This window comes from Crocodylus siamensis, chromosome 4, assembly GCF_052110815.1.
Source record: "Crocodylus siamensis isolate JL-2025a chromosome 4, ASM5211081v1, whole genome shotgun sequence".
Lineage (NCBI taxonomy): Eukaryota > Metazoa > Chordata > Crocodylia > Crocodylidae > Crocodylus > Crocodylus siamensis.
Window position 1 is genome coordinate 197,722,050 of NC_143398.1, and position 19,331 is coordinate 197,741,380.

General features: G+C 47.7%; 1 protein-coding gene across 2 annotated transcripts; it reads left to right on the plus strand.

Annotated features, from left to right (window-relative positions):
- The first annotated feature begins 1,601 nt into the window (after nucleotides 1-1,601).
- Nucleotides 1,602-5,714, plus strand: NEUROD1 (neuronal differentiation 1). Of its 2 annotated transcripts, XM_090041245.1 has the most exons (3): nucleotides 1,602-1,743; nucleotides 2,908-2,938; nucleotides 3,089-5,714. In XM_090041245.1, exon 3 carries the CDS (start codon nucleotides 3,099-3,101, stop codon nucleotides 4,185-4,187), a length of 1,089 nt encoding a protein of 362 aa, XP_089897371.1. In that variant the 5' UTR covers nucleotides 1,602-1,743; nucleotides 2,908-2,938; nucleotides 3,089-3,098; the 3' UTR covers nucleotides 4,188-5,714. The 2 variants fall into 2 exon arrangements, with proteins under 2 accessions (XP_089897371.1, XP_089897370.1); XM_090041244.1 differs by lacking the exon at nucleotides 2,908-2,938.
- The last annotated feature ends 13,617 nt before the right edge of the window (nucleotides 5,715-19,331 follow it).

Sequence of the window (19,331 nt, forward strand, 5' to 3'; positions counted from 1 at the left end):
AACATTACCAGCTATCAAGCGTCGACCCCTTTAGAGACTTCGTTCTTTTAAATGGAAAGATCTTTACACGGTGACTTTTTTCATGTTAGCTGTCTTCGTGCTAAGTCGAGCCCACAACACTGTTCCTGGTTCGTTTTTTGTTTGTTTGGGGTTTTTTTACTTCATGTTACGGATTTGCACTTAAGTTTCAGACTCATAAAGAAGCAGCTAACCTGGCTTTCAAAGTTTGTGACCAATGAGACTTCTTCACTGCTCACATCATTCTTGCACTGTGAATCGCTGGGAAGAAGGAGCCTTCGGATGAAGACACTTGCCGGGCAGGTTTGCTACCAGATCCGGGCGCCAGGGCTGCTTCTCTAATATCTTTCTGGCAAGATTTCCATTCCTGGCGACTACGGAACAGAGGAGGGGACGGACTGTAAAGGAGAACGTGAAGTCGTGCCCACCCGAGCTGGCACATGGTCTTCTCTATAGGAAAAAGGAGGGTGATAGCGGAGGGCGGTGACAGTCGTGGAAACGTGTGTGCGCGCTGTGAGAGGGGGGATCGGAGCAGCGTGTGGACTGGGCTGGAGTCTGATCCCGCGGTCATTTGGGAGCAGGGGCTGACGATCTCCACAAGTTGGTTAGCTCTGTGCCCAATCTGCCCCTTCCTCGCCTAGGAAGAAGCAGGAGAGAGTGGGAAGTGCTAAGCGGCGCCTCCAGCGGGGCGCCCCTGGAGCAAGTGCAAAGTGCTGCTAGATTCCGCCACCTCTCTGGGTAACCTTTCCCACTGCTTTACTACCCTCCTAGTCAGAAAGTTTTTTCCCCCCGAATCATAGGGTTGGAAGGGACCTCAGGAGGTCATCTAGAGTGAATCCAACCCCCAGCTCAAAGCAGGACCATCCCCAACTAGATCATCCCAGGCAAAGCCTTGTCTAGCTAGGTCTGAAAACCTCCAAAGATGGAGCTTCCTCCACCTGTCTGGGTAACCTGCTCCAGTGTTTCACTACCTTCCTAGTGTGAAAATGCGTCTTAATACCTAACCTAAACCTCCCTTGCTGCAGCTTGAGGCCATTGCTCCTTGTTCTGTCACCTGCCACCACTGAGAACAGTCCGGCTCCATCCTAGGGGCAGGAGAGTGGAGCGGTGGGCGAAGGCACCGGCTGGCCATAGGAGCGACCCCCAGTGCAGAGGGGTCAGCGGATCTGCTCCTTCTCCCTCTTGCTACCTAACACCACTGCTCTTGAACAACAGCAGCAACAAAAAACCCCAACCCCCAAAAGGGAGAGAGCAACAGCACGAGCGACAAGAGAGTGCTGGCCCTCCCGGCGGCGAGGGGGTTAATCTCTCCTGCGGGTACAAACAGGTCCGCAGAGTCTCTGGCTGGCGACAGATGGCCACTTTCTTTGGGCCACAAAGGGATGGAATCGAGAGCGGCGCTGAATACAAATGGGCAGGTCACGTGAGGAGCGGGGCCCTTTGCCTGACGTGGGTGACCATATGGCGCGTGCCGGGGAGAGGGGGGCGGGGGAGGAGGGGTTTGCTCGGCGGCACCAGGGGCGCAGGCGCTGGCGGCTATAACAGGAGCGCCCGGATCCCGGCTTCCCCTCCCTCTCCCCCAGCATCACCAGCCCCGCTATATAACCTGGGCGTCCTGCGCGCAGCCCCTAGAAAAAACGCAGCCCACCCCCCTCGCGCAGGACTGCTCTCCAGGAGTAACAAGGTTATGAGACCATCACTGCAAAGGAGACACTGAGCAAGAAGGTAATTATAACCCCGACGCTAAAGCCTGCTTTCCTCCCAGGGAAACCAGGGCAAATTCCTGCAGCTGCATCTAGATAGCGATAGAGCGGGGCTGCGTGGGGTCCGGGGGGCTGAAGCGCTGCCTGCGGCCGGCCTAGGTGTCTCTGGGCCAGGGAGCTCAAGACGCAGTTTTCACCTGCTGTGACCCGCCCCCGCGAAACCTAGTGAGCAAAATAAAAGCCGAGAAACGGAATCGCCCTTAACTTTTCCGCCTACTTAAGCAGAGCGCCCATAGCTCAAGCCCAGGAGAAGTTCGGTCTGAGCATCGTTTCCCGTCTCATTTGCAATGTGTAGTCTGCGTGGCACATAGGGGAGGGGTGGAAGCTGGGGAGACAGTCCCCAGACTCTAACCCGAGCTGGCTTGGATGATCACAAGATATGAATGGAAAGACTATTATTTTCCATGAGGAGAGAGGGCGCTTGGAAGAAATCCTCTAGCAATAGTGTTGTCAATCCTGGGTCGGAGGTGGCGGAGACTTTCAGAGAGAAGGGGGAGTAGCCAGGGCAGGAGCTGCCAGAATTGCTACCTGTTACAGTGTCGGAGGCACCAAAGACGTCAGGAGGTCCTGCCAGCCTGGCAACAAATTCATTTGTTGCTTGGAGGTTGTGCTCGTCTCCGAAGAGCGTGTGCTGTCCTGAGCTCTGCTCCAGTCCTGCCCGGCCAGTGCCTTCCATCTATTGCTGCACTGCCCAGAGGTTTCAGCAGGGACTTGGAGAGCCCCGACATTAAAGAAGGAAGGAGTAGCCTTCAGGTTAGGAAAAGCATCGCACCTGATCCCCCATCTGGAGAGCAGAGCTCAGCTTGGCTCTGAACAGCCCTGAAGACTGCGTTAGAGCTGTGGCACAAGGGGGACTGTAGTTATTGTGGGGAGGCGGCGGGGATACAGGGAAGGCAAGGAAAATGCTGGATTACCATTGCTGGCAACTTTTTTTTTTCTTGTTTTCCCCCTCCCATTAAATCTGCAAATGCTAAAAAAAATGCTTGGGCTCCTCCGATCATGTCCGTTACATTTCCTTCCGCTTAATCTATGTATATGCCCCGCGCAATTATGTTTGAGCACAAGTCAATCAAATGATAAGGGAGAAGCGCGGGTGCAATTAAAAGTTTTACTCTCTTCTTCTCAGGAAAGGACAACGCTGGGGCATTGCTGTGCGTGTATGTATGCCTCTTGGGTATTTTCACGCACACCCTGCCCGTGTCTCATTCCCTATAGACACTCACGGGCCGAGGGAGGCAGGGCGCTGGAAGGAGGGCTGCGCTTCTTTCTGCTGAATGTGGCTTTGTTTTGTCTTCTCCTGAAAACAGGACTCTGAAGATGACCAAATCGTACAGCGAGAGTGGGCTGATGGGAGAGCCCCAGCCCCAGGGGCCCCCGAGCTGGACGGATGAGTGCCTCAGCTCTCAGGACGAGGAGCACGAGGTGGACAAGAAAGAGAAGGACCTGGAAGCCCTGCACGGCGAGGCCGAAGAGGACTCGCTGAGGAACGGCGAGGACGAGGAGGAGGAGGACGACGACCTGGAGGAAGAGGAGGAGGAGGAGGAGGAGGAGGAGGAGGAGGAGGAAGACGACGAGCAGAAGCCCAAGAGGCGCGGCCCCAAGAAGAAGAAGATGACCAAGGCGCGCATGGAGCGGTTCAAGCTGAGGCGCATGAAGGCCAACGCGCGGGAGCGGAACCGCATGCACGGGCTGAACGCGGCCCTGGACAACCTGCGCAAGGTGGTGCCCTGCTACTCCAAGACGCAGAAGCTCTCCAAGATCGAGACGCTGCGCCTGGCCAAGAACTATATCTGGGCGCTGTCCGAGATCCTGCGCTCCGGCAAGAGCCCGGACCTGGTCTCTTTCGTCCAGACCCTCTGCAAGGGCTTGAGTCAACCCACGACCAACTTGGTAGCCGGCTGCCTCCAGCTCAACCCCCGGACTTTCCTGCCCGAGCAGAACCAGGACATGCCGCCCCACATGCAGCCAGCCAGTGCTTCCTTCCCCGTGCACCCTTACCCCTACCAGTCCCCGGGTCTTCCCAGTCCGCCCTACGGCACCATGGACAGCTCCCACATCTTCCACGTCAAGCCTCCGCACTCGTACGGGGCGGCTCTGGAGCCCTTTTTTGAGAGCAACCTCACTGATTGCACCAGCCCTTCCTTTGACGGACCGCTCAGCCCGCCCCTCAGCATCAATGGGAACTTCTCTTTCAAACACGAACCTTCCAGCGAGTTTGATAAAAATTATGCCTTTACCATGCACTACCCCGCAGCTACCCTGGCAGGAGCTCCAGGCCACGGATCAATCTTCTCTGGCTCTGCCTCTCGCTGTGAGATCCCTATAGACAACATTATGCCCTATGAGAGCCATTCCCATCACGAACGAGTCATGAGTGCTCAGCTCAATGCCATCTTTCACGATTAACCCTTCGAGACGCATCAGTGTCAGTCACGAATGAGAGGAGGAAACAAATCGACTGCGTCCACTGACTGTCTTGTTTACAAGGGGCAGCCCGTTGGGTACCACTGCTGCGAAGTGCAAATACTCCAAGCTTCGAGTGATATATGTATTTATTGTCGTTACTGCCTTTAGGAGACGCAGGGATGCCACATCCCTGTTCACCTTCTGTATTATTTTCTAATAGCTCTTTAAAGCTACGCTGTACATTTTTGGTGTAGGGGGCGGGATTCAGATCGAGTTTAATTATCTGATCGGGATAACAAAATCACAAGCAATAATTAGGATCTATGCAATTTTTAAACTAGTAATGGGCCAATTACAAAATATATATAAATCTATATTTTTCAACCAACATTTTTCCTACTTGTTACCTTTCCCATGCTGAATTATTTTGTTGTGATTTTGTACAGAATTTTTAATGACTTTTTATAACGTGGATTTCCTATTTTAAACCATGCAGCTTCATCAATTTTTATACATATCGGAAAGGTAGAATTATATCTAATTTATACAAAATAATTTAACTAATTTAAACCAGCAGAAAAGTGCTTAGAAAAGTTATGTTGCCTTAGCACTTCTTTCCTTTTTAAATCGTCAACAAAATGCACAATCCTGGCAATTTCTTTCCCATGAAAGTCTTTTTTCCCCTACAATAAGAACCAGATCCTTAGTTCTTGAGAGGCTATAAGAACGAGAGACTTATTTTCTATTAAAACATATCAATTCAACACATTACTTGCACAAACTTGTATATAAATATTATAAGCAAATGCCAACACCCTTTTAAAATCAAAAGCTGCTTGACTATCACATACAATTTGCACTGTTTCTTTTTAGTCTTTGAACCCCTTTGCATTCCGTGATTTTGAAGAGAACTTGAAAATAGTAATGTTTCCAGACAATATAAATGCATGATTTTATACATATTCACACAATCGGTGGTTTGTCATATACTCATATTAGGAATCGGAGCCTAAAACTAATCAGGTGGTTGAAGTTGGGCTATATAACCTATTGTAGTCAATTAGTACAGTAGCTTAAAACAAATTCAAACCATTTAATCCGTAATTAGAACAATAGCTATTGCATGTACAATGCAGTCCAGAATAAGTGCTGTCTGAAATGTAATGCTGGTCAACTGGAATCAATCTGTACTGTAATTTTGTTTGTAATCCTGTATATTATAATGTAATGCACACTGGGATTTTAGAAAACATTCATGCATTGGCAACTACATAGTATTGAACATTTGGTTGAATGTTGCATTTCTCCTTTAACGTGATTTTTTTTTCTTAGTGTAAGTAATTCCTATGGGATTCTTGTTTTATTCGATAGCTCATGAAAGGTGCAACATTTATTATTTGTAGAATAAATGGACTAAAAAACAAAGTCCTTGGTTCTTTCTTTGGTTTGGTTGCTTTTTCATTTCGTGCCAGTTAGTGTCAAACTCTGCTCTTCTGTATGGCTGGCGCTTTGGACTGCTTAATTTGAAGGGACATGAACAATAACGTAGTTGTTTGATTATAAAAAAAACCTGAATTCGAGTTTTCGTCCTCAAGCTTTTACTTCTGACTCTCGTATGCTCTTTGCGATTCATACGACCCTTTGCACTACCCCTTCCCCCAAGAATAGCAATAAAGCCAAAAAAGTTAACATTGTTTCCGGAAAAGAACTCGAACAATTAGCCTGCCCTCGGGGTGGTTTTTTCCTTGGCAAGTCAAAGCAGACCTGAGGCTGGGAGTAGATGTCTATAAACTTCGGGCAACACTTCCATCTGTCCCTAAGTCCTCCTGCCCGCAGGTTTCCCCGCTGCTCACTGGGAAAGCATACACAGTAGACATTTACTTTTAAATGTGATTCAGTAGGAGCTAATGGAGATCAAGTGAACCATTGATTAACGGCTCGGGCTCAATATGATTTTTTAGTTTATGCCCAAACCGCGAGTTTTTAGAAGTTAACTCACCCCTTCCCCACTTGGACAGAAGTCACCATTTGTGGCTCAAATATTGCCCCCTGGGAACGGCTTTTCTGCTGTCCTTTTTGATCTGAGAAAGGCTCCTCCAGATGACTTCTCTGTGTGTCCCTCTCGAGCCAGTATTCAGGCTCACCCTGTGTTTGGCTCCAAAGGAAGAAGCCACTAGATGCAGTTGCTCTCTGCAGTCTAACGGGTCTTACAGCACCGAAGGAGCTACCTGGAGTCCCCACCGCCCCTTCGCCGTGTTCTGCCTCCTCTCCACGGCCGCTGTACCGTAGTTTTCTAAACCCATCGCCATAAGCCTGACTCTCAATTCACCAAGCCTTGCTTTTCTTCGCCAAAACAAGAATTGTTTTAATTCCTAACCTTCAGTGGCACACCCAGGGCTGTAGGAATCTACTGACCCAAACTGCTGGAGAGCAATATACATCCTCTTATGAGCAGGAACACTCCTAATAAAATATCAACAGGTCTCCCTCAGACTGTGCAAAACGAAACGAGTACACATAGAAATGCCTCGGAAATACCCATTAAGTCCTCCAGCACACAACGGAGATGATGAATACGCTCTTCCCCATAAATAATACCTGATAGGTCTGAAGGGGCTATTGGCTATTTTAAAAGTTCTTGGTGGTTAAAAAAACACAAAAGAATCATATTTCGGATCACTATATGCTTATTGCCAGCCTAAAACACACACACTGAACGTTCATTGTCAGGGAAGTTGGTTCATTTTTCAGAAGCTCAGTTTCCTCAGGGTACAGCTGGATACAGAGTGCTATTTGCCAATCTAAAAACCACTGCTGAATGTAAAAAATAGGATTGCCCATCAGAAAACAACTTTTCAAGTACTCCATTCACCTCTTCTAGACAGTAACGATAGCTAAGCATATTCCTGACTAACCTAAGGGGCAGGTGGGGGAGGGGGGAGAATAAACACCCTTAGTGACCATTTCTAAGAGAAACTGAAATATCTGACCCAGGTTTGTATGCCTTTTGGTTTTATGCCTTCCTCTTAAACATAAGGATTCTTCTAGTCAGTCAAGGGGCAACTCACATGCCACCATCTTTTATTCAAAGGCAGGCACAGATGTTCCTTCTGCAGGGGAGGTTTTAATTTATGAAAATGATATTGTTTATGCATGAATGCACTCTGCATAACACACAGTACTTCCATCTGATGAGAGAAATACCACAGAACCAGTGCCAATGTCAGGAACATATTCTGCAAATTTAGTCGCTTAAATGTTTAATGAATATTTGGAAGGCATTTCCAAACCACAAGAAACCTTTTCAATTACCTTCTCTTTTTCACAGTTAACAACAATCAACTCCTCTAGTCAATGCAATTTACTTTAAAGGTTTGAATAGGCTATTTTAATGTTTGCCACCACAGAACTTTAAAGAAAATAATGTTTTAAATATAATAAATAAAGAAATAATAATAATAATAAAGAAAAAATAATTACATAATTTGGTAATGATATGTTCCAATTTACACATTTCTTTTGAGTTCTGCTGTTTTAATTATCTTGCTTTCCCCTCTCTCAAGAAAGATGAATCTATTTTAAATGATCTTTTCATGTTGCTGCTTCTTTCCCCCTTACTGGTACTAACAATAGGCAAAAATCCTGAAACAATTGTTCGGAACTTGAGTATTGCCTTTCACAAGAATTCCCATCAAGTGGGGCCAAAGGCAAGGGAAAATATATTGCTCTTTTCACTAATCACTAGTAAGACCAGGGTGGAAATACCCAATGTCCTTATATGGAAAAGCAAATGGGCTCCACTCTCATGCCTAGGTAGTCTGCAAGAGGTTTGGACCATCTTGATAGAACTGCACAGCTGGTCTTTTTTCCTCAATCCTGCTATCTCTCTCCTTGTGAAGAGGGGGATAGCAGATAGTTCTGTAGCCAGTGGACGCCCCAAAATGACGCTTTTAAAAGGCTTTACTACCAGTGGCGAAGACATTTTGGTTCTTTTCTCCACATCTTGATCTCTTAGGGTTGGTGTATGGCTGTTCTTCATGACTTGACTAATCTTCCCACAACTCATGCAATTCTTGCTTTTTCTTTTTTATGGATTTGTGAAACTATGGAAAATGTTCCATAGGCACTGAGGTAGATAGGAAAGCCACAGAGGTTTGGGAAAGGTGTGGAAGGTACAGATCAACAGGTTATGTTTAGGATCTCAGATTTACTCAGCATACACTTCATTGACATCAGTTATACTTACCTTTGAATAAAGATTTCAGATTCTGGCCCTGTATATTGAAAAGGACTACATGAGCTGATTGGATAAAGAAAGCAGGATATAGCTTACTGAGTTACTGGAATTATAACTGGGCTCCTACTCCAGAAAAAATATATACACTTATTTTCTTCAGGTGTTAGTATTTCAAAGCAGAGTAAGCCAATAACATTAGTTAGCAACATACAGTTTCAGTGGTAAATAACTTGGCACTAAGAAAACATTCTCAGTTAAATCTTGGTATAAGCATATCAGTCAGTTTTAACATTAATAATTAATCTTTCACTTATCTCAAAATCATGTTAATATACCAATACTGGGCCTTGTAGATAATTAGCCAATATTTCCAGTACAGGCAGTCCTCGGACTTATGTCACAACTGGTTCCTGAAAACTGCATCTTATGTTGAAATGTTGTAACTCAGAACAGATTTTCCCACAGGAAAAAATATTATAAATGGGGGATTAGTTCCTGAACCAAGGTCCGATACCCGATTTTCACCAAAAATAATGCAGAATTTTGTACTTAATTATAGATAAGTAATATAGCTACATTAAAGTATTTATATTGTAAATAGCTATCATATTGATTTGGAAGGACTTCTTTGAGGTGATTTTGCTGGACTTTTTGAAGGCTCTTGGGTTGGACTTTTTGAAGGGTTCTTGGCTGGAGGTTTTTCTCAGGAGTCTTGGCTGCAGGATTTTCTGGAGTTGTGTCTGCTTTCTTCAAGAAAGTGTCCAAGGAAGTTTGAACAGATGTTCTCTAGGGAGATGGGCAATGCAGTGAACTTGTTTGCTTGTGTGGCATGGCATCAGATCAAGCATTGTAAAGTCGAAACTGATGTCAGAAAGTTGAAATGGGTGTCAATTTATAAATGCTGTAAGTGAAAAACATTGTAACTCGAAACTCTGTAAGACGAGGACTTCCTGTATTTTAAAAATAAGATATTTAAAGAGCCTTAGATACTCAATTTTGGAAACAAGGGAATTTTGGTAATGCAGTACATAATCATGATGAAGAATCACATCCTGTTCCCCTTGTTCACATGCACAGGATCTAATGGTAAAATCATACCATCCTTGCCCATACATTATTCTTTATTCATTAAAATCAAACCTGCAGCAGTGTCCTTGGGAGTTCTGTCTGATAAAGTACCAAAAAAAGATGGAAGAATGGTCCTAAATAGCCTTTAAGCAAAATATATAAGCATGTTGTGTATTTATCTATAAGCTGGGTTGTCTCTTAAGGGGTGAATTAAAACATGCATTTTAAAATGGCCTAAATTCATTATTTAGCACATTGCCCTATGCTACAAAGACCTGAAAAACAAAAAGTATATTAATGTGTATTGAAATGATGGGCTGAACAGCTTCAAAGAAGCTGTTTATTTTAAATGAGTACATAAATGTTTTTTAAATAATTTAAATATGCATTTAACCAACTGTCAGAAACCAGGCAATTCAAAATTAAAGCTGACAATGCTCTTAAAGCATTCTTTTATGTATTTAGGTTGCCTACAGGGTATGTAAAGCATAGAAAATCAGGCTCAATTTTCAATTTTCTAGCTTGTACCAGTTTGCATTACAGATTTAACTATATTTAATATGAAATAAAATATAACAAATTATGGTCTACAATACTTAACATCATTCTGTTGAGAGCAAGATAATAAACTACAGCTTTAATGTATTCCCTTTAAATACAATACAGGAATCTTAATGAAAAGAAAAAGAATACGCCTCTGGCTCATATACTCCTATTTTTTTCCTTCTTTCTCTTTACTGTATCTTCCCTTTAATCTGACTTGTTCCTTCTGATCCACATTGCAGATCTGTTACTCCAAAGAATTACTTTTGTCTGGTACTTCTACCACTGTCAGTTCCCTTTTGCCCCTGTCCAGTCTTTCCATTTCTTCTTCTTTGCAGCCATTTCTGGATTTTCTAGACTAAAATGCACATAATTAGGAGAGATAATGCTCCAAGTGTAAAAAGCTGGTCATAGCCACTAAAAAATGTACAAACCAGTAATGTTTGGAGTTTGCGCAGGAGGGTGTGCGGGAGGACCCAAGACCCTGCCTGCGAACCCCCCAGGATAGACAGTCCCAGACGTAGCCAGCCTACCAGAGGCATGACACGGACGGGCATGCGCCGCACCCCTTGGGTCCCCCTGGGCTCTGCAGGTCCCCCCTTGGGCACCTCAGAGACTGCCACCCAGATGCAGCCCATGGTTCCAGGCTCCATGCAGATGGAGCCCCGGCTCTTGGCTGTGCAGGATGCCTGTCCCTTTTTCAGGCTCTGGGGCCCGGGAGCATGGCCACCTCCCTGTGTGGGGTCTGCTCCCTTTTGGGGTCTCTGGTACGCCAGCTGGAGGAGCTCCAGGCTGCAGTCCAGAGACTTTGTGCCATCAGGGACTGTGAGCAGGAGATCGACTCCTACTGCCAGGCCCTTCTCCCCCGGGAGCCACAGGGCAGACCACCGTCTCTCTCCAGGACAAAGGAGGACTCCGGGACCTCGCACTCTGTCCAGGCAGGGGCATGGACCAAGGTGGTCAAGGGCCCTAAGGCCTGTCGCATTAAGGCCCCTGCCCCGCTGGAGCTTAGCAACAGGTACACACCTCTTGCTGCTCCAGCAGAGCCTGCTGAGTTGCCAGCTCCCGCAGGCAACACAGACTCAACTGCAGCTACTGTCCCCGCTCTCCCCAGGACAAAACGTAAGGTGTTTGTTGTGGGAGACTCCATCCTGAGGGGGACTGAGGGGGCAATCTGCAGCTCTGACCCCTTAGCCCGGGAAGTCTGCTGCTTCCCGGGGGCCCACATCCCTGACATTGCAGAAAAGATCCCAAAGCTCCTCCAGCCCACAGACCACTATCCTATGCTCCTTATTCATGTGGGCATCGATGGCACGGCTCGGAGTGCTCCCAACTGGGTCATGAGGTGCTACAGTGATTTGGGAGTGGAGCTAAAGGGTCTAGGGGCACGGGTGGTGTTCTTGTCGATCCTCCCAGTCTCAGGGTATGGGCTGAGGAGGGAGAGGAGGAATCACGTAGTCAACAAAAGATTGCGGCACTGGTGTCATCAGGAAGGCTTTGGCTTCCATGACCACAGCCCGCTCTTTGGCGAGAGAGGCAGTGAGCTGCTGGGAAGAGATGGCCTCCACCTCTCTCCCCTGGGGAGGAGGCTCTTCTCAGCCAGACTGGCTGACCTGCTCCACTGGGCTTTAAACTAACCCACTGGGGGACAGGGGGACTACCACCACTGCTGGCCCGCTAAGCAACCCTTGCAAAGCCAGCAGGCCAAGGCACTTAAGGGAGCCCACCCTTGCCCCAGCCCTGGTACAATCTGTGGGCAAGGTAAGAGCCCCCAAGGGAACACTTGCCTGCCTGTACACAAATGCCAGGAGCTTGGGGAACAAGCAGGAGGAGCTTACCCTCCTGCTCAATGCAAAGAATTATGATATCATTGGGATAACAGAGACCTGGTGGGACTCCACCCATGACTGGACCTCGGGTATAGATGGCTATACCCTGTACAGGAGGGATTGTGTAGATAAAAGGCGCGGGGGTGTAACTCTCTATGTTAAAGAAAGCTATATGTCCCTGCAAGCTAATATTGGTGACCAGGGTAGACGACTGGAGACCCTCTGGGTTAAAATTCGTGGGGAACACAGCACAGGGGACACAATGGTAGGAGTCTACTACAGACCTCCCACCCAAAGTCCTGAGCTTGACCAGGAGTTCGCCCGGGAACTGGCTGAGGCCGCATGCTCCAGGACCATGGGTGTCATGGGTGACTTCAATTACCTGGACATCTCGTGGAAGGATCACTCTGCAAAATCCAAACGGTCGCAAAGCTTCCTCTTGTGCATGGATGACCTCTACCTGCCTCAAGAAGTCTATGGGTCAACAAGAGGCAAAGCGCTGCTCGACCTGGTACTGGCTACTGGGGATGACCTAATCAGTGACCTAGTAATCGATGGGAAGCTGGGTGACAGCGACCATGAGCTGATCACCTTCACCATCCTCCGTAAAGCTGGCAAGTCAGTCAGCCACACAGATGTCCTTGACTTCAGAAAAGCTGACTTTGACAAGGTCAGGAGGCTTGTCACTCAGGCCCTAAGGGATCATGACCCCAGGGAGAGGGGAGTTCAAGAAGAGTGGTTGCTCCTCAAGGGAGCGATCCCCCAACGCACAAGCTAAGTCTATTTCGTCTCGGAGGAAAGGCAGCAAGAGGGCACAGCAGCCTCCCCGGCTCTCCAGGGACCTAGCAGACCTCCTGAGGCTAAAAAGAAAAGCCTACAATGGATGGAGGACGGGATTCACCTCCAAGGAGGATTATTCTGCACTGCTCTGGTCCTGCAGGGAGCAAACCAGGAAAGCCAAGGCTGCAACTGAACTCCAACTAGCTTTGAGCATCAAGGACAATAAAAAGTCCTTTTTCAGATATGTGGGGAGCCGGAGGAAAAGCAAGGGCAACATTGGGCCCCTGCTGAACCAGATGGGGTAACTGACACCTGATGTCCAGGAAAAGGTGACCTATTAAATGGGTACTTTGCGTCAGTCTTTCATGAGTCCCATGGGACGCCCATGCCCGCTACGGGACAGGGAGGTCCGGGTGAGGGAGATCCCCTGTCCTCCATTAATGCTGACCTCATGAAGGAACACCTTGAGAGGCTGGATACCTTCAAGTCAGCCGGCCCTGACAATCTACACCCCAGGGTACTCAAGGAGATAGCAAGCATCATAGCCCAGTCTCTGGCATGGAACTTCGAGAACTCCTGGTACTCTGGTGTAGTGCCCGAAGACTGGAAGAAGGCCAATGTGGTGTCTATCTTCAAGAAAGGGAGGAGAGTGGATCCGGCTAACTATAGGCCCATCAGCCTGACTTCTATCCCGGGGAAGATCTTAGAAAAGTTTATTAAAGAGGCCATCTTTAATGGACTGGGTGACGCCAACATCCTAAGGGATAGCCAGCACGGGTTTGTTGTGGGTAGGTCTTGCTTGACCAATCTCATTTCCTTCTATGACCAGGTGACCTATCACCTGGACAAGGGAGAAGAGATTGATGTCATATATCTTGACTTCAAAAAAGCCTTTGATCTGGTATCCCATGATCACCTCTTGGCGAAACTGGCCAAATGTGGCCTTGGGTCCACCATGATCCGCTGGCTTGGAAATTGGCTCCGTGGTCGGACCCAGAGGGTAGTAATTGATGGCAGTCACTCATCATGGTGTCCTGTGACCAGTGGGGTCCCCCAAGGCTCTGTCGTTGGACCCATATTGTTCAACATCTTCAGTAATGATGTGGAGATTGGAGTCAGGAACAGACTGGCCAAGTTTGCTGATGACACCAAACTTTGAGGCAAAGTATCCACGCCAGAAGACAGGCGGGTGATCCAGGCTGACCTGGACAGGCTCTGCAAATGGGCGGACAAGCACCGCAAATGGGTGGACAAGAACACTGAAAAATGCAAGGTTCTCCACCTTGGGAGGAAAAACCTTTAGCATCCTTATAGGCTTGGCAGTGCTATGCTGGCTAGAACTATGGAAGAAAGAGATTTGGGGGTCATCATTGACCACAAGATGAACATGAGCCTGCAATGCGATGCTGCAGCTAGTAAAGCGACCAAAACGCTGGCTTGTATCCATAGATGCTTCTCAAGCAAATCCTGGGACATCATTCTCCCCTTGTACTCGGCCTTGGTGAGGCTGCAGCTGGAGTACTGCGTCCAGTTTTGGGCTCCACAATTCAAAAAGGATGTGGAGAAGCTTGAGAGAGGCCAGAGAAGAGCCACGCACATGATTAGAGGTCAGGAAAACACACTTTACGACAACAGGCTGAGAGCCATGGGGCTCTTTAGTCTGGAAAACTGCAGGCTCAGGGGTGATCTGATGGCCACCTATAAGTTTATCAGGGGTGACCACCAGGATCTGGGGGAACGTTGGTTCACCAGAGTGCCCCAAGGGATGACGAGGTCGAATGGTCATAAACTACTACGAGACCGTTTCAGGCTGGACATAAGGAAGAATTTCTTTACTGTCTGAGCCCCAAGGTGTGGAACAGCCTGCCATCGGAGGTGGTTCAAGCACCTACATTGAACACCTTCAAGAGCAAATCGGATGCTTATCTTGCTGGGATCCTATGACCCCAGTTGACTTCCTGCCCTTTGGGCGGGGGACTGGACTCGATGATCTTCCAAAGTCCCTTCCAGCCCTAATGTCCATGAAATCTATGAAATGTGCTGCCAATTTCCAAATCCAGGCTCCTCCAAAAAGTAATTTCCAATATCCTGTGATACACGCTACCCACCAGCAGTTTCCAGTTTCACCCTCTGGTCTCAGTCTAGTCATCAACACTTTTTGATTCCTCACAGAACTGCGAGTCCTCAGGTAGTCCAAATTAGCTTCCCCTAATTTTAGCATAATTCACTATCCATGAGAAATGGACTGTCTAGACCTTTTCCAGTCACAGCCACAAAATTCTGGGAGCCATTTCTACTTATACTTGTATTACTAGGAAGGATACAGAGATTAGTTATGTTAGTCCGAAGTCAGATAGAAGGTAGGGAAGAGTGTTACCTTGGAGACTGACAAGGTCTTATACCTCTGAACTGATTAGTCTTTAAGGTGCCATCCTGTCCTACCTTCTGGGGGAGGATATGTGAACTAAACTTCTCCATCTCAGATTGGTTGCTTTTCTTTTCTCAAACTGCATGCTCCTTTTATTCTTTTTTCCCCTTTCTGCCCTCCAGGAGATTATCTTTACTTTTTATTTTCCTCACTTTACCAACACACAAGAAAGGAAGTACTTACTGAGCATGTCTATACATGCATTTACATTGGCTTAAATTTACTACACAGTAAATTACCGTGCAGTAAGTGGGAATAGGCTGCCATCTACATGTGCAGGTGTTAAAGTGCATTAACCCTGTGTGTGGACTGACTTGGAACTAACTTACTGCTACTGCACAGTAAGGCATCTACATACGTGTTACTGTGCAGCAACTAATTGGGCATATATTTGATACCTACATGATGCAGGGATGAAATTTACACTCAAGTTGGTGTAATTCAGTATACTTGCTGCACAGTACAGGCATGCATGTGTAGACGCATGCCCATGCTGTGCAGTAATTTCAGTTACTGTGCAGTAAATGTGCATGTGTAGATATGCCCCCTGTGTCCGTTTCCTGTTACTCTTTTTTCACCATTACTTATCTTTCTGGTTCTGCTTTCGATTTAACTGCAACTTTCCTTTCCTTTACAATCTTTAATATCCTGCTGATGCTCTCAATCCAAAGGAAATAAAATTAATTTTTGGTGTGGTTCTACTGCTCCTACTTTGCATAGGCAGAAATATTAGCAAGGGTAGAATGTGATTACCTGAGTTTCAGAACAATAAAGGACAACTTATGTTGCTACTTCTTGAATCCATGGGCAAGGGGGCTCTATGTAAAAAAAGAACACAGGACAAAGGTCTTTTTTCTGGGATATCAATCTATTCAATATTAATGGTACAAACTCATACACTGTTCAAAATCATGTTTGAATGACAATGCATGATCCTTTGTATAATTATCACCAAATTAAGGGATAAAGTATGGCCTGCATTGAAATGATAAACATGTTCATAGAATCAATGAGTCGGAAGGGACCTAGACAGATCATCTAGTCTGACTCCCTGCCATGGGCAGGAAGGAGCACTGGGGGTGGCAGGGGTCATAAGACCTATCCAAACTCCTCTTGAAGATTTCCAGGGAAGGTGAGAGCACCACCTCTCTGGGAAGCCTATCCCAGGCTCTGGCCACCCTTACCGTGAAGTAGTTCTTCCTAATATTTAACCGAAACCTATCCTCCCTCAGCTTGTGGCCATTGTTCCTGGTGACTCCAAGGGGAGCCCTGGTAAACAAACTTTCTCCGAGTCCCTGATGCTGGCCCCTGATAAAGTTGTAGGCAGCCACAAGATCCCCCCTCAGTCTCCTCTTGCGGAGACTGAAGAGATTCAGGTCTCTCAGCCTCTCCTCATAGGAGGCCCTCAACCATACGAGTGGCCCTCCTCTGGACCCTCTCCAGGTTCTACACATCCTTCTTGAAGTGCGGTGCCCAGAACTGGACACAGTACTCCAGCTGTGGCCTGACCAGTGCCGCATAGAGGGGGAGCAAGACCTCTCTGGACCTGTTAGTGATGCCCCTGTTGATGCATGACAGGGTGCGGTTGGCTCTGCCTATTGCTTTGTCGCATTGGCAACTCATATTCATCCTGGAGTCAATCGTGACTCCAAGATCCCTCTCTGCCTCTGTGCTGCCGAGAGGGGCAGCCCCTAACCTATAACCATAATGCTGGTTCCCTCTCCCCAGGTGTAGCACCCTGCACTTGTCCTTATTGAACCGCATCCTGTTCAGATCCGCCTACTTCTCTAACCTATCCAGGTCTGCCTAGATGCGGTCCCTGCCTGCCAGTGTAGTTACTTTACCCCACAGCTTGGTGTCATCAGCAAACTTGAACAGGGTGCTCTCCACGCCCTTGTCCAGGTCACTAATGAAGATGTTGAACAGCACCGGCCCAAGTGTCGAGCCCTGGGGGACTCCGCTGCCCACACCCTCAACATCAGCCCGTCCACTACCACCCTCTGGGTGTGCCCCTGAAGCCAGTTTGCCACCCATGTGACTGTGCATTCGTCAATGCCGCAGTCCCTCAGCTTGCCCACCAGAATTGGGTGGGACACTGTGTCGAAGGTCTTCTGGAAGTCCAAGAAGATGACATCGACTTCCTGCTTCACATCTAAGCTCTTTGTTACTTGGTCATAGAAAGAGACCAGGTTGATCAGGCAGGATCGGCCTTGCATGAACCCATGCTGGTTACTCCTCAACATCACTTCCCCTGCAGGGCTCTCACAAATGTGATAATTTTTTCAAAGACCTTCCCCAGGATAGAAATGAGGCTGACTGGCCTGTAGTTGCCAGGCTCTTCCTTCCTCCCCTGCTTGAAAATAGGGACCACATTGGCCCTTTTCCAGTCCTCAGGGACTTGGCCCGAGCACCGGGAGTCCTTGAACAGCCGTGCAAAGGCTCCGCTATGACACCAGCCAATTCCCTCAGCACCCTTGGATGAAGGTCATCCGGGCCCACTGACTTGGACACATCTAAGCCCTCCAGGTAGTCCTTAACTAGGTCTGAACTGTCGGGGGACTCGCATCCTTCCCGGGCCTCTCTATGCCGTCACCGGAGAGCACCCCATTGTCAGCAGACAGGAACACAGAGGCAAAAAACTTGTTAAGAGTTCTGCCTTCTCTTGTGCATCCATCATCTGCCCTGCCCTGCCTCGTAGGGTCCAATGTTACCCCAATACTTCTTCTTGCTACCTATATACTTGAAAAAGAACTTTTTGTGATCCTTAATCCCAGAAGCTAAGCTAAGCTCCAGTGCTGCTTTCGCCTTCCTCACCAAATCCCTACAAGCTTGGGTCAGGGAGGTGTACTCCTCCTTTGTCCCTGTGCCCTGCTTCCACCACCAGTATGCTTTTTTCTTTGCCCTCAGGCCAGCCTGGATATCTGCACTCAGCCATGAAAGTTTCTTGGACCCTTTTCCCGCCTTCCTGCACAGAGGAATTGCATGTGTGCCCCAAGGATAGCCTCCTTGAGGAAGGACCACGTCTCCTGGACCCACATACCAGCTACCCCCTGGGCTCCAAGTGCCTCTCTGACTACTGCCCTGAGCACATTGAAGTTGTCTTTCCTAAAGTCAAGCTTCTGTGCTGTGGTAGTTATCCTCCCCACCTTTCTCTGAATAGCAAACTGGATCATTTTATGATCACTGTCCCCTAGCCTCCCTTATGTTGTGGAACATTAAACACCATATAACAGATCATGATTAAAATGACAGAACTTTCATAATCTAAAGATTGGTGATGACTTTAAATACAGAAAAGTCAGAACATATTAATGAGACTCTGTGCCTGTCTCAGTTCAATAATCTGCTCCGGCACCACTGTGGTGCATGCACCTGGTCTTGGATGCCAAGTAACTTCATATAAACCCCGGGGAGGTCCTTGATCACTTCACTCACCTGCCAAAACTTCGGATAGATCTTCAGGGGAGGGGGCTCCTCTTGAGGATATCTCCAGAGTTGTCACGTCCCTTGGCGGATGTACACGGGGCTCCAGCTCCCCTACACCCCGTCCATATGCCAACCCTCATGACGAGCCTCAAGATCTTTGTACGGCTTGCCCTCTGGTGATGTTTGCCTCAGACTCCTATGCTTTCTTGTCTTCAAATCATCTTCCTAGGCTCCAACCAGACCCGGAAGAGGTGTCTGGATGTTATGCTTCTGAAGATGTCCCTTTTAATACTCTGGTGGTCCTAATGGATGCTGCTGGTCACCATCACATCTTCACATCATCCGCGCTTCCTTGTAGGAACCCCTGGCCATAAGACTCAGCCCAAGAAGAATGAGCAAGCCTATACTAAGTAGGGAAAAGAAATATAACAAAGAAGAAGCCAAGGGATCCACTCTGGCAGACTGGGAACACATACAAAGGAAGTCCAAAAGTAAGGAAGAAGGAGTGGAGTGTGAAGGGAGAAGAAAAAAGAAAAGAGCAGGGGAAACAGTTGGGGCCAGCAGCCCTCCTTTCCCCCTTATGCCAAGCGCCCTAGATGAGTGTGTCTCCTGGACTTGGCTCCATGCTTCTACCCCAGCCAGGGTTTTCTTTGGCTCTTTCCTGAGCTGCCTCTAGCCCAGCATCCCGGCTTTGGCTGCTGCAGATGCAGGTTCCTCCTGCAGCCCCTGCTGCCGCTGCTGCTTGCTTCTGCATTGGCTCGTCTGATTCCCGCCAGTGGGGGGTGCACCCATCATGGGGAACTCCCACAGACCCTTCAGCTTCTGGTGTTCCC

Excerpts from the sequence above, each read along its gene's own strand:
- NEUROD1 (XM_090041245.1), top strand. The coding sequence starts at position 3,099 with ATGACCAAATCGTACAGCGAGAGTGGGCTGATGGGAGAGCCCCAGCCC.